Source organism: Dryobates pubescens, chromosome 40, assembly GCF_014839835.1.
Source record: "Dryobates pubescens isolate bDryPub1 chromosome 40, bDryPub1.pri, whole genome shotgun sequence".
NCBI lineage: Eukaryota > Metazoa > Chordata > Aves > Piciformes > Picidae > Dryobates > Dryobates pubescens.
Genome location: NC_071651.1, coordinates 475,080 through 486,312, shown reverse-complemented (window position 1 = coordinate 486,312; position 11,233 = coordinate 475,080). Strand labels below are relative to the sequence as shown.

Genomic DNA, 11,233 nt, shown 5'->3' with positions numbered 1-11,233 from the left:
CCCCAGGCAGGCTGGGATGTGTTTGGTAGCAGCACCAGGCTGGGATGTGCTGGGGGCAGGTTTGGATGTGCTGGGGGCAGCACCCCAGGCAGGTTTGGATGTGTTTGGTAGCAGCACCAGGCTGGGATGTGCTGGGGGCAGGTTTGGATGTGCTGGTGGCAGCACCCCAGGCAGGCTGGGATGTGTTTGGTAGCAGCACCCCAGGCAGGTTTGGATGTGCTGGGGGCAGCATCCCAGATAGGTTTGGATGTGTTTGGTAGCAGCACCAGGCTGGGATGTGCTGGGAGCAGGTTTGGATGTGCTGGGAGCAGCACCCCAGGCAGGCTGGGATGTGCTGGGGACAGGTTTGGATGTGCTGGGGGTAGGTTTGGATGTGCTGGTGGCAGCACCCCAGGTAGGTTTGGATGTGTTTGGTGGCAGCACCCCAGGCAGGTTTGGATGTGTTTGGTAGCAGCACCAGACTGGGATGTGCTGGGGGCAGGTTTGGATGTGCTGGGGGCAGCAACCCAGGCAGGTTTGGATGTGCTGGGGGCAAGCTGGGATGTGTTTGGTAGCAGCACCCCAGGCAGATTTGGATGTGTTTGGTGGCAGCACCAGGCTGGGATGTGCTGGGGGCAGGTTTGGATGTGCTGGGGGCAGCACCCCAGGCAGGTTTGGATGTGCTGGGGGCAGGTTTGGATGTGCTGGGGGCAGCACCCCAGGCAGGTTTGAATGTGTTTGGTGGCAGCACCCCAGGCAGGCTGGGATGTACTGGCTGGTGGTGGTCAGGTCAGTCCCTGCAGTGTGTGACTCTGAAGCCATAACTTTTAACTGGAGTGGGTTTGGTTATTATTATTGTTGTTGTTGTTGTTGTTGTTTTTTATGATTATTATTATTATTATTATTATTTTCTGGGAGGGTCTGGATTTTAACTTTTTTTTTTTTCCCTTTTAGTGTTGTTAAACTCTTTTCTAAGAGAAGCAAAACAATCTCTGATGATTACCTCTGGACTTTTGTTTGTTTGTAAAGAAATCACTGGAAAAAAAAAAAAAAGAGGGGAAAAAAAAAAGGAAAAAAAGAAAAAAAAAGGAAAAAAAAAAAAAAAAAGGAAAAAAAGATAAAAAAAATTAAAAGGAAAAAAAAAAAAAAAAAAAAAGGAAAAAAAGGCCAAAAAAAAACCAAAAAGGCCAAACAAAACTACCAACCAAATGCACACAGCTCGATGTACACTGGAACTGTTTCTACTCAGACCTTGCTCCTGCTCTGGGAGGTTTCATCTCTGCTCCACCCCACGGGGCTGAACCTTTTGGGGCTTCCCCCTGCTGTCTTCTTGCTGTCTGTGTGTCCGTCCCTGTGTCCATCCTGTCCCCCCCTCCCCCCAGGCTCCCTGCCTGTTGTCTGTGACCTTGTGTAAAGTGAGGAGCGTGAGGTTTGTTTCGCGTCGTGGTTTTGGGGTCGTTTTTTGCTTCCTGCCGTGGTGGGGGGAGGGGTTTGTGGCTCTGGAGCTTGCCCTGCCCCTTCCCTCCGCCTCCTAGCAGCCAGAGGTAGGTCCCCCCCGTGTGTCCCCCCTCCCACCTCCCCGTGCTGTGCTGTCCCTTCCCCAAACCCCTGTGCATTCAGAAGCCGAGCTGGTGGGTGCTTCCCCGAGCCCCCTAAAAGCTCTGCAGGACCCCCAGCGATGCCTGGGGGGAGGAAATTGTAGTGACTGTGAAAACTCAAAACTGCCATAGGAAGGCCCCCCCCGGGGGGGGGCCGCTCGGTACGGCTGCCACGGGCGCTCCTCGGCCGGCGCTGCCCAGGGACGAGTCCCCTGCCCCCCAGTCCCCACGCAGGCTGCTCCGGGAGGACTCTCAGTCAGCTCTGTTGACTTGCACTGAAACCCTCCCCCAAACCCTCCAACCGTAGCCACACATCTGCCTCAGCACCAAACCAAACAGCCGCAGCGGAGCCGCTTCAGCCCCCGGGGGGGGGTGGGAAGGGGCGGAGGAGGGCAGGACCAGCAGGGGATCCCCCTCTGAGCAGGGCTGCAGCAGAAGGCTTCTTTGGGGAGAGGCCATCGTGAGATGGTCGAAACCCGAGGTGGGGAGCTGACTATGTAGCATTTTTACAGCACTTTCCATGCAAACTGGTGCCGGGGAGGCTCGGTGCTGCCCGGAGCTGGCTGCTCGCAGGCGCCGGAATCGCCGCTGGGCTTGGCTCAGAGGTTGCTGCTGCAGCAGCTGCGGAGGGGAGGGGGGAAATGCAACAGCTGAGGACAAGAGGAGCAGCGGTGCAGCAGCTGGAGGCGAGGAGGGGAAGAGGGCAGATGCTGGGAAGGGGTGGTGGGGAGAGGCAGAGGTACAGAGCTTGGGCTTCTCCCCACCCCCCTCCCCTCCCCTCCCCTCTCCCCCCCCGTGGCCGCAGGACATCTCTCTCGGTACTTCGATCTCTGCCCCTTTGGGTTCTTGTTTGGGTTTTTGGGGGGGGGGGGGGGGTGTTTGTTTTCCTTTGTTTTGGGGGGGGTTGGGGGTGGGGTTTGTTTTGTATATTTGATTAGAACTGGGACTGTAAAATAGCCACTTAGACACTTTACCTCTTCAGTATGCAAATGTAAATACGATGTAAGATAGGAGATCTTTGGGGTTTAATATAAAATCGAGGCTGTCGGTTTCTGCTGTACATTGTTATTAAAGGTTTGTTTTATTCAACCTCCAGGTGGTTGGGAGTCCCTCAGAGGGTTGCTGCCAGCCTGGGGCAAGGGGTGGGGGTGGGGAGGGGGGAGCAGCAAAGGCTGGCAGAGCTCAGAGACCCCACGCACACACAGTGGAGTGGAGAGTGGAGTGGAAGGATAGGATAGGATAGGATAGGATAGGATAGGATAGGATAGGATAGGATAGGATAGGATAGACTGGAATGGAATGGAATGGAATGGAATTAGAATAGGATAGAATTAGGATAGGATAGGATAGGATAGGATAGGATAGGATAGGATAGGATAGAATAGAATAGAATAGAATAGAATAGAATAGAATAGAATAGAATAGAATAGGAGAATTAACCACCTCCCTCAGCCTCTCCTCCCAGGGCTGTGCTCCAGACCCCTCCCCAGCCTCCTTGCCCTTCTCTGGACCCCTTCCAGCCTCTCAATGTCCTTCTTAAACTGAGGAGCCCAGAACTGGACACAGGACTCAAGGTGTGGCCTAAGCAGTGCTGAGCCCAGGGCAGAATGACCTCCCTGCTCCTGCTGGCCACACTGTTCCTGCTGCAGGCCAGGATGCCCTTGGCCTTCCTGGCCACCTGGGCACACTGCAGGCTCATGTCCAGCTGCTGTCCACCACTACCCCCAGGTCCCTTTCTGCCTGGCTGCTCTCCAGCCACCCTGACCCCAGCCTGTAGCACTGCCTAGGGTTGTTGTGGCATAAGTGCAGCCCCTGGCACTTGGATGTCTTAAATCTCATGCCCTTGGCCTCTGCCCATCTGTCCACACACCCCACCCCAGAGAGGTTGTCTCAGGTGGGGCTCATTCACCTGCAGCTAAAATAGACTCTAGAAGTGGTGAGGTTGGAAGAGACTCCTGGAGGTCACCAAGTCCAACCACTCACCTAGAGCTCACCTGGGGCTCATAATGTCCTCACCCATGTCCCTCAGCACCATGGATTGGGTTGGAAGGGATCTTAAAGCTCACCCAGTTCCACCCTCCCCTGCCATGGGCCTGTGTCCCACCTGCCCAGGTTGCTCAAGGCCTCATCCAGCCTGGCAATGAGCACCTCCAGGGACCTCCATGACCTCCCTGGCTGAACAGCTCCCAAATCTCCCACCCTGTCCCCATGCTCAGGGTGGCTCCAGCCCTCTGATCATCTTTGTGGCCTCCTGTGGACACTCTCCAGCAGTTCCAGGTCCTCCTTCTGCTGGGGGCACCAAAAACTGGAGGCAGTGCTGCAGGTGGGGTCTGAACTGGGCAGAGGGGCAGAATCCCCTCCCTGCTCTCACTACGGCACAGGGCTGGCTCTGGGCTGCCAGTGACCACTGCTGGCTCCTGGGGAGTTTGTCACCAACTGCCACCCCCGAGGCCTTCTCCTCAAGGCTGCTCTCCTCACAACCAGGTCTCCTTTTCCAGGAGACCGCATTTGGAAGCCGGAGAGGGACAGGAGCAGGTTGCTGAAGCAGCCCCCTGGGTCTCCTTGCACTGCTTCACAGAAGGGTCAGTCTCAGCCCCACGTGCCCAGCAGTGTCCCAGGCAAATCCTGTTTGCTGCCCAAACTGCCCCCAGTAATTCCCCCTAATGAGACCCTCCCCTGAGGGAGCATCTTGAGAGCGGATCAAGGGGAAAATCCGCCGGGGGCTGGGGTCCCTCCGTGGGCTCAGACAGGGCGGGCAGGGGGGGAGCTGCCATCTGGGCTCCCTCCCCCTGCTCAGCCTCCAGCTTTGTCTGCAGCCCCAGGAACCTCTGCTCCCTGCCAGAGGGCCGTGGGGTGGTGCCCTGGGAAGGGGCTCAGTCCTCTCCTTTCCCGAGCAATTCCAAGCTGGAGCAGCTCAGCTCTAGCTGCCTGCCTGCTGGTAACCCCTGCGCAGGCTGTGGGCGGCCGGCTCGGGTGTAACTCCGGGCAGGATTGTTCCAAAGTGATGTTTTTGGCAAATTTTAAACAAACATCTGGGCCAAGCTCTCAGTCCTAGCTGGAAAGTTCCCTGCTGCCCTCCCAGCCCAGCGAGGGGCTGCCCAGAACCCTGCGACGTCCGCAGCAGACACCGAGGCTGCCTCCGGGAATTGTTCTTTCCTCCACGGCCCCCGGCAGGGGCAAAGCTCCGCGGGAGCGGCTGAAAGCCTCCTGTCCACCCACGCTGCGAGCAGGGCCCGGGGCTCCGGCTGTCCCCTGCCTGCAGCTCCTGCCTCGGCTTAAATCCTACATGCGGCTTTGCTGGGGGGGGGGGGGTGTCCAAGGGTGGGGGGCAAACAGCCGGAGTCAGGCCCTGGCAAAGCCTGGCATGGCTTCTGCGCTGGCAAACCCTTTGGTGTCTGCCATAGCAGCCTCAAAATGATCCCCGGGGCTGATGCAGCCTCTCCTTGGTACCCCTCGGTGTGACCTTCCAGCATCCCCTCCCTTGCACCCCTAGGCTTCTGCCGCCTTCAGGTCTCTGCTGCCCCCCAGCACCATCCCCAGACCCCTCAGCGCCATCCCCAGACCTCTCAGCGCCGTCCCCGGTCCCTGCTGCCCTCCAGACCCTCTCAGCATCATCCCCGGACCCCCCAACTCCGAACCCCGCGGAGGGCAGCGCAGGACCCGGGCCCCGGCTTGCGGGGCGGGGATTACGCTCAAGGGGGCGGTGCCTGTTGCATTGGGGGCGGGGCAGGACTCACCTCCTGCTCTGATTGGCTAGAGCTGGGGCGTGTCCCGCTGAGCCCCCGCCCCCCGCGGGCGCATAAAGCGTGGCGCGGGGCGGCGCGGCCCGGCCATGACCCTGCGGCGGCTGCGGCGGCTCCGGCCGAAGGAGGAGGATGAGGAGGATGCGGCGGCAGCTCCACCGGTACCGGAGCCTACCGGCCCCGCCGATGTCTACCGGGCACTGGCGGCCGCCGGCGGCACCCTGCCCCGGGTGCGCAAGGTAGGGCTGCCGGCAGCCCCGGGAGTAGGGAGGGCGGGGGACTCTCCCCGGTGCCCCCCAGCCTCCCAGTCCAGATTTATGTACCGGGGCCGGTGGGGACCCAGCGCCGCGACCGGCAACGAGCTTGGGGGGAAGCAGGGGTGCGGGGTGCCCCCGTCCCGCGCGGCCGCCGGTGCCCGAACCCTGCGGGGCTGTTCTAGTGCCTTCTCCTGGGCTCTTGTCCTGCCCCGGTGTCCTCCTCATGCCGCTCCTGGTGCCGACGTCTTGCCCGGGTACCTTCCCACCCTGGTCCCATCCTGCTCCAGCATCTTCCCTGCCTCCCAGTCCCGCTCCTGTGTTGTCTGCCTCTGCCCCCATCCCGCCTCAGTGTCTCCTCCAAGCTTCACGTCCTGTCCGCGTTCCTCCCACGTCCTGCCCTGCAGCCTTCAGGGCACAGAGATAAGCCCCTACCCTGCTGGACGTGGCCGTGTCACCGGGACAGGCGTGGGCCCCCACGGCGAGGGCAGGTGGACAGGGCACAAGGTACCCTTAGAGCTTAGCTTGGGAGGGCACTGGACCGTCTTCCACCATGCCCCCAGGAAAGCCTCTCTCCGGTAGCACCGAGGCTGTCCCCGCCCTGATGCCCCCCCCCCCCCAGCCCCGCTCTTGCTTCCTGAGCGTCGGGGGGGAAGCGAGAGCGGAACCGACATCCGGAGCAGAAGTGACTCTTGCGGCCGTGCTGGCGCAGCCCGGGTCACATGCAGCGGCCTGGCTCCCGCTCCCCGGCTGAGGCCACCGCCAGAGAGTCCCCGAGGGGGCTGGGGCGTCCCACGTCACCTCCCCGCGGCCGCCGAGACTTGCGGGGGCAGCAACTTTCCGTGCGGCGAACGCGCCCGGCCCTGGCGGCTCTGCGCTGAAGATGCCCTTGGGGTGGGCAAACCGCGGGGCCGGTGACACCTGCGTGGCACGGAGCAGAGGGAGCTGGTGGCACATGGCTGCGACCAAGCCAGGCCATGTGCTGCCCTCGAGGCCCAGCTCATGGCGATGCCAGCCACGCCGTGCCAGGAGCCCAGTGGCCGCGGAGGGGCATCTGGGGACAGCCAGGTCACCTCCTGCCCTGCAGCAAGGGTCCTGCCGTGCCCAGCCTGTCCCTCCGCCCGCCCACGCCTCGGCACCCTCCACAACAGGGACATTGTTTGGGCCGGGGGGGAGGGGGGGGAAGGATTTTGCATGATAAAAAAACCCGACTTTGTGACCACAACAGGGCCCCTCTGTGCCCGGCGCCCCCCCAGAGCGCGGCGTGGGGCAGGGGCGCGGCGCAGGCTGACGTCAAAGCGTGGGGCGAGCGCGGAGCAGATGTGAGGATGGCTTTGAGCGCTGATGAAAGCTTCCTTATGCCAGGCTGGCCTGGAGGGGGGGCATGGGGCAGTGGGGGCACCCAGGATGCCAGTCTGGCCCGGGGAGGGAGGGGACCGTGGGGCAATGGGGGGCACCCGGGTGCTGGTTCGGTGCTGGCTTGGCACAGTGCACCTTGGGGGTTCAGCTCTGTCCCCGTTTTTGCTGTCCCAGGAGGGGGTGGCTGGGGGACATGCCCCGGGGTGGTGTCCCCCCTGCTGATCTTCTCCCTCTGCCCCAGGCTGCAGGGTTCAAGTGGGCATCCCCGAGCCAGTCCCCGGAGGAGCACAGGTAGGGTGATTGGGGGGGGGGGACACACATGTGGGAATGGGGCTGGGGTCCATGTCCCAGGACGATGCTCCCCTCTGCTCCAAACACCTCGTGGAGGAGCTGGGGGTGATTCTGTGGAGGATCCAGAGATGACAGAGAGCAGCAATGGGGTCAGAGCTCTCTGGAGGCCCCTGACATCCCCCACACCCCCTGGGGACCCCGCTTGGCACCCACAGGACAAGCTTCAGGGCTCTGGCCAGGGCTAACCTTGGGGGGCTCCCATTCTGGGGGTGGGGGAGTTCCTGTCCTTGCGGTCCTGCCCAGCACAGAAAACCCCAACCTTGAGGCAGGGCTTCACTGGAGGCATGCCCAGGGGCTGGGCAGGCGAGTCAGGGTGGGGGGTGCCAGGGATTCTGCCTTGCCCCTGATGCCCATGTACCCCAGGAGGGTGGTGACGCTGGAGAAGAAGGCAGAAGAGACCTTCGGCTTTGAGATCCAGGTGGGTGCCAAGCCGTGCCGTGCCATGCCGTGCCACCGTGCCACACTCCCCGCCCTCTAGCCTGCACCTTGCTTTGCATCCAGGGTATTTTTACATTGTCACTGAGCCAGGCTCTATTTTCAGCGGTGGCAGAGCAGCCACCTGGTTGCTGAAGCCTCCCCTGGCTGTGACAGTGGGGGGCGGCCGGGGGGGGGGCCCCCTGCTTGGTTTGCAGCCATCCAGGGCGAGTCCCCCCCCAGCAACCCCAGAGCCAGGGTGCTGCTGTGTGTCACCCGACAGCAATTAGCTGCTGCAGGTTCTGCCTCTTGGCTGCTTTGTGAAGAGCCTGGGGGGAGGGCTGGGGAGGGGTCTCTGTACCCCTCATGTGCTCCCCCCACCCCCCCTTTCAGACCTATGGGCTGCACCACCAGGACAAGAACAGTGTGGAGATGTTCACCTTCGTGTGCAGGGTGCACGGTGGGAGCCCGGCCGAGGCAGCAGGACTCAAGGCTGGTGAGCACAGCCCTGGGGGGCCGGGGGGGGGCTCTGTAATGGGGATCAGCATCCCTGAGCCCATTCCACCCCCACTCCAGGGGACACCATCACGGGGGTGAACGGACTCAATGTGGAGGGCATCCGGCACCGTGAGATCGTGGAGATCATCAAGAGCTCGGGCAACATGCTCCGGTGAGCTGCGGGGGGACTGGGGGTGCAGGGCGGGTCTGGGGGGGGGCCCCCAAGAGGCCCCTGGCCCCCAAGCTAACAGCTGCTGCCTCACAGGCTCGACACTCTCTATGGGACCTCCATCCGGAGGGCTGAGTTGGAGGCCAGGCTGCAGTACCTGAAGGTGAGGAGGGGGGCACTAGGAAGCGGTTAGGGAAGGCTGGGGGGACACACACCCACACACACCCCCAAGAGGGTCCTCAGCCTCTGTCCTCTTCCCCACAGCAAACGCTCTACGAGAAGTGGGGGGAGTACCGCTCGCTGATGGTGCAGGAGCAGCGGCTGGTGCGGGGTGAGTTCGGGCTTGGGGGGTGCTGGGGGAGCTGGGGCACCCCACAACCACCCCTGACTCCCCCGTGTCCCCCGCCAGGCGTGGTGGCCAAGGACCCCAGCATCTACGACACGCTGGAGTCGATCCGGTGGTGCCTGGGGGAGGGGGGGCTGCCCGGCGGCTCCTCCCGTGCCAGCGGCAGCGATGAGTCCCTGTACCAGACCTGCGTCTTCGCCTCCACCGACTCCCTGGACGGCGACAAGGACAAGGACGGGGACCAAGCGTGCCCCGCACCCCCCCCACCGCGACCCCGGCCAGCCCTGGCCCGCAGCGCCAGCCTCAAATGTGCCGGGGGGCCGGGGGCTGCCGGGCGCCTGTGGGCCCGGGCCGGGGAGCCCGGGGAGGGGGCGGCTGCCCCCCGTAAAGGGAGACACAGCAGCTTCCGCCAGCGGCTGCTGAAGTTCATCCCGGGACTGAACAGGGCGCTGGAGGAGGAGGAAAGTCACCTCTAGCCGGGGGCACCGCGGCCCCCCCAGGCCTATTTATTTATTTATTGCGAGGGGCTGCCTCTGTCCCTCCCCCCTCCCCCCCCCCCCCCCTCCCCGGAGGCCGCTGGAAGGAGCTCGGGGTCAGCCCCGGGGGTTCTGACTCGGACCCCCCAGGCCGTGGGCGTTGTGGCACTGAGGGGATGGACAGGGGAGCCCCTGAGGGCTTATGAAGCCACTGCGCATCTCAGGAATCGCTGCCCTCCTCCGCTGGGGGGCATGGGCACCCCCCCACCCCACCCGTGTGTGCCTCCCACCAGCTCTGGGGGGCCGTGGGGGTCCTGCTGCCCCACGCGGGGGTGGTTGTACCACGCTGGCACACAGCAATCGCCAATACAGAGACTTTTTGTAGCGCTGTGTGGCTGTGACTGGGGGGGCAACAAAGTCCCCTGGGGGCAGGGAAAGGTTGGCTGCGGGGGGCTGTGTCTCCTGGAGGAGCCCCCCCTCTCCCCCCTCATGGGCTTCAGCTCCCCTCAGCGTCCAGCATTGCCTCTTTCTCCTCCCACCGGCCAGCAGGGCTCGGGACAGGAAGGCTTTGGTGTGACCAATGTCACCTCAGACCCAGCACGGGCTCCTCAGGACCCCCTGTGTCCCCCCCCACCTACTGCAGCCCCCGGTGCTGTAGGTCATGTCCCGGTGCTGCGGGGCCCCAGCCAGGCCCATCCTGCCCTGTTTCCTCCTGCAGCTGTCGGGAAGCTGGTCCCACCCTGAGCCCTTCCGCCTGCAGGGATCAAGGCAGGCGCTGGGGACCCCCTGCTCTTGCCCCCCCAGCCCCCACCAAAGCTGCATCCAGAGCCCTTGAGGGACACGGCCACCCCACCCACTGCGGCAGGGAGCACCTATGGGTGCGCAGGGGTGGCCTTGGACAAGCCCTCAGTGCAGGCACCCAGGCTCTGTGCCTCAGTTTCCCCTCTGGCTCATGCCTCTCCTTGGCTGGCCATTGCGTGGTGAGGGACACCCCACCCAGGACCCCGAGTTCCTGCAGCCCACCGGGGGTCTGCTGGCGGTTTGGGGAATGAAAAGCCGGGGGGCATGCAGGGCTGCATGTGCATGTCAAGTGCGTGCTGCAAAGCCGCATGCCTGGGTGCTGCATGCCTGTGCGTGGGCCTGCCTGGCTCCCACCGCTCTCCTGCCTTGTCCCCGTGCCAGGCTGGCTCCGTGCTTGGACATTTATGGTCTGGCTCCCAGGCCTGCCGGCGCTGCCAGGCTCGGGGCACCCCGGCCCTGTCACGGCCATCACGGGACCCCGCCGCGGCAGCTGCCACCCCACGCTGAGCTTTATTTAGCCCGGACCTGGGGCTGCATATGCCCGGGGCTGGGCAGGCGGCGACTGGACATCAGGGGCATGCATGGCACCAGCTGAAGCAGGCAGTGCCAGTGGGGCCGAGGCTGCCGGGTACGGACCGGGAACGCCCCGGAGCAGTCTGTCATTACCGACAAATATAGGCGAGGGGCAGGGAGCCAGCGCCGGACATGGGCACCCAGCAATCACCACCCGGGCAGTGGGCACCCTGCAACCACTGACACCTGCTCAGTCCGTGAGTACCCCGAAACCCCCCAGCGCCCGTGGGCAACCCTCACCTGGCACATGAGCACCCTGCAATCCCCTGATGCCCACCCAGCCTCAAAAAGCCAGGTCCCAGTGCCAGCTGGCTGGTGCCCACCGTGTCCCCACGGCCTCACCCGGGTCTTAGGGTGGATCCGGCACGCCGGGGCTCCCCCCCGCCCACCCGCGTGGCCTTGCTGGGGTGACCGGGCTCGGGTTTCCTCCCCCGGAGCCGGCAGGGCCCGGTGGCCTCTCCCGGGGTACAGCTAATCCCCGGTGCGGGGGCCGCCGGCGTCACCCTCCTGCTGCCATCGGCTCGGTCACCGGGCGGGGGGCGCGAGGGGGCTGTGCCTGGCCACGGTCCTCGACTCCGGTGACTTTGTAACTCCCGACAGCTCCGGGGCACTCGGCTCGAGCCTGTCCCGGGCGATTCCTGGCCGTACCCCCGGGCTGGCACGGGCTGCAGC

The 11,233-nt window shown here is 63.7% G+C and overlaps 2 protein-coding genes across 5 annotated transcripts in view; both read left to right on the top strand.

Moving 5' to 3' along the window:
• Positions 1-11,233, top strand: part of NR4A1 (nuclear receptor subfamily 4 group A member 1) — an 81,008-nt gene that overhangs the window by 62,611 nt on the left and 7,164 nt on the right. The gene's annotated exons all lie outside the window — the stretch shown is intronic.
• On the top strand, positions 5,410-9,261 carry TAMALIN (trafficking regulator and scaffold protein tamalin). 4 transcript variants are annotated; one of them, XM_054177421.1, is made up of 8 exons: positions 5,410-5,559; positions 7,175-7,224; positions 7,648-7,702; positions 8,092-8,194; positions 8,275-8,368; positions 8,462-8,528; positions 8,630-8,696; positions 8,775-9,261. In XM_054177421.1, exons 1-8 carry the CDS (start codon positions 5,410-5,412, stop codon positions 9,185-9,187), a joined length of 999 nt encoding a protein of 332 aa, XP_054033396.1. In that variant the 3' UTR covers positions 9,188-9,261. The 4 variants fall into 4 exon arrangements, with proteins under 4 accessions (XP_054033396.1, XP_054033399.1, XP_054033398.1 ...); XM_054177424.1 differs by lacking the exon at positions 7,175-7,224 and having other exon boundaries at positions 5,457-5,559; XM_054177423.1 differs by lacking the exon at positions 7,175-7,224 and having other exon boundaries at positions 5,485-5,559; positions 7,567-7,702; positions 8,113-8,194.

Coding starts and splice junctions, on each gene's coding strand:
- TAMALIN (XM_054177421.1), top strand. CDS start 5,410: ATGACCCTGCGGCGGCTGCGGCGGCTCCGGCCGAAGGAGGAGGATGAG. Junction 7,225..7,647: donor CAGTCCCCGGAGGAGCACAG/GTAGGGTGATTG, acceptor CATGTACCCCAG/GAGGGTGGTGACGCTGGAGA. Junction 8,529..8,629: donor CCAGGCTGCAGTACCTGAAG/GTGAGGAGGGGG, acceptor TCTTCCCCACAG/CAAACGCTCTACGAGAAGTG.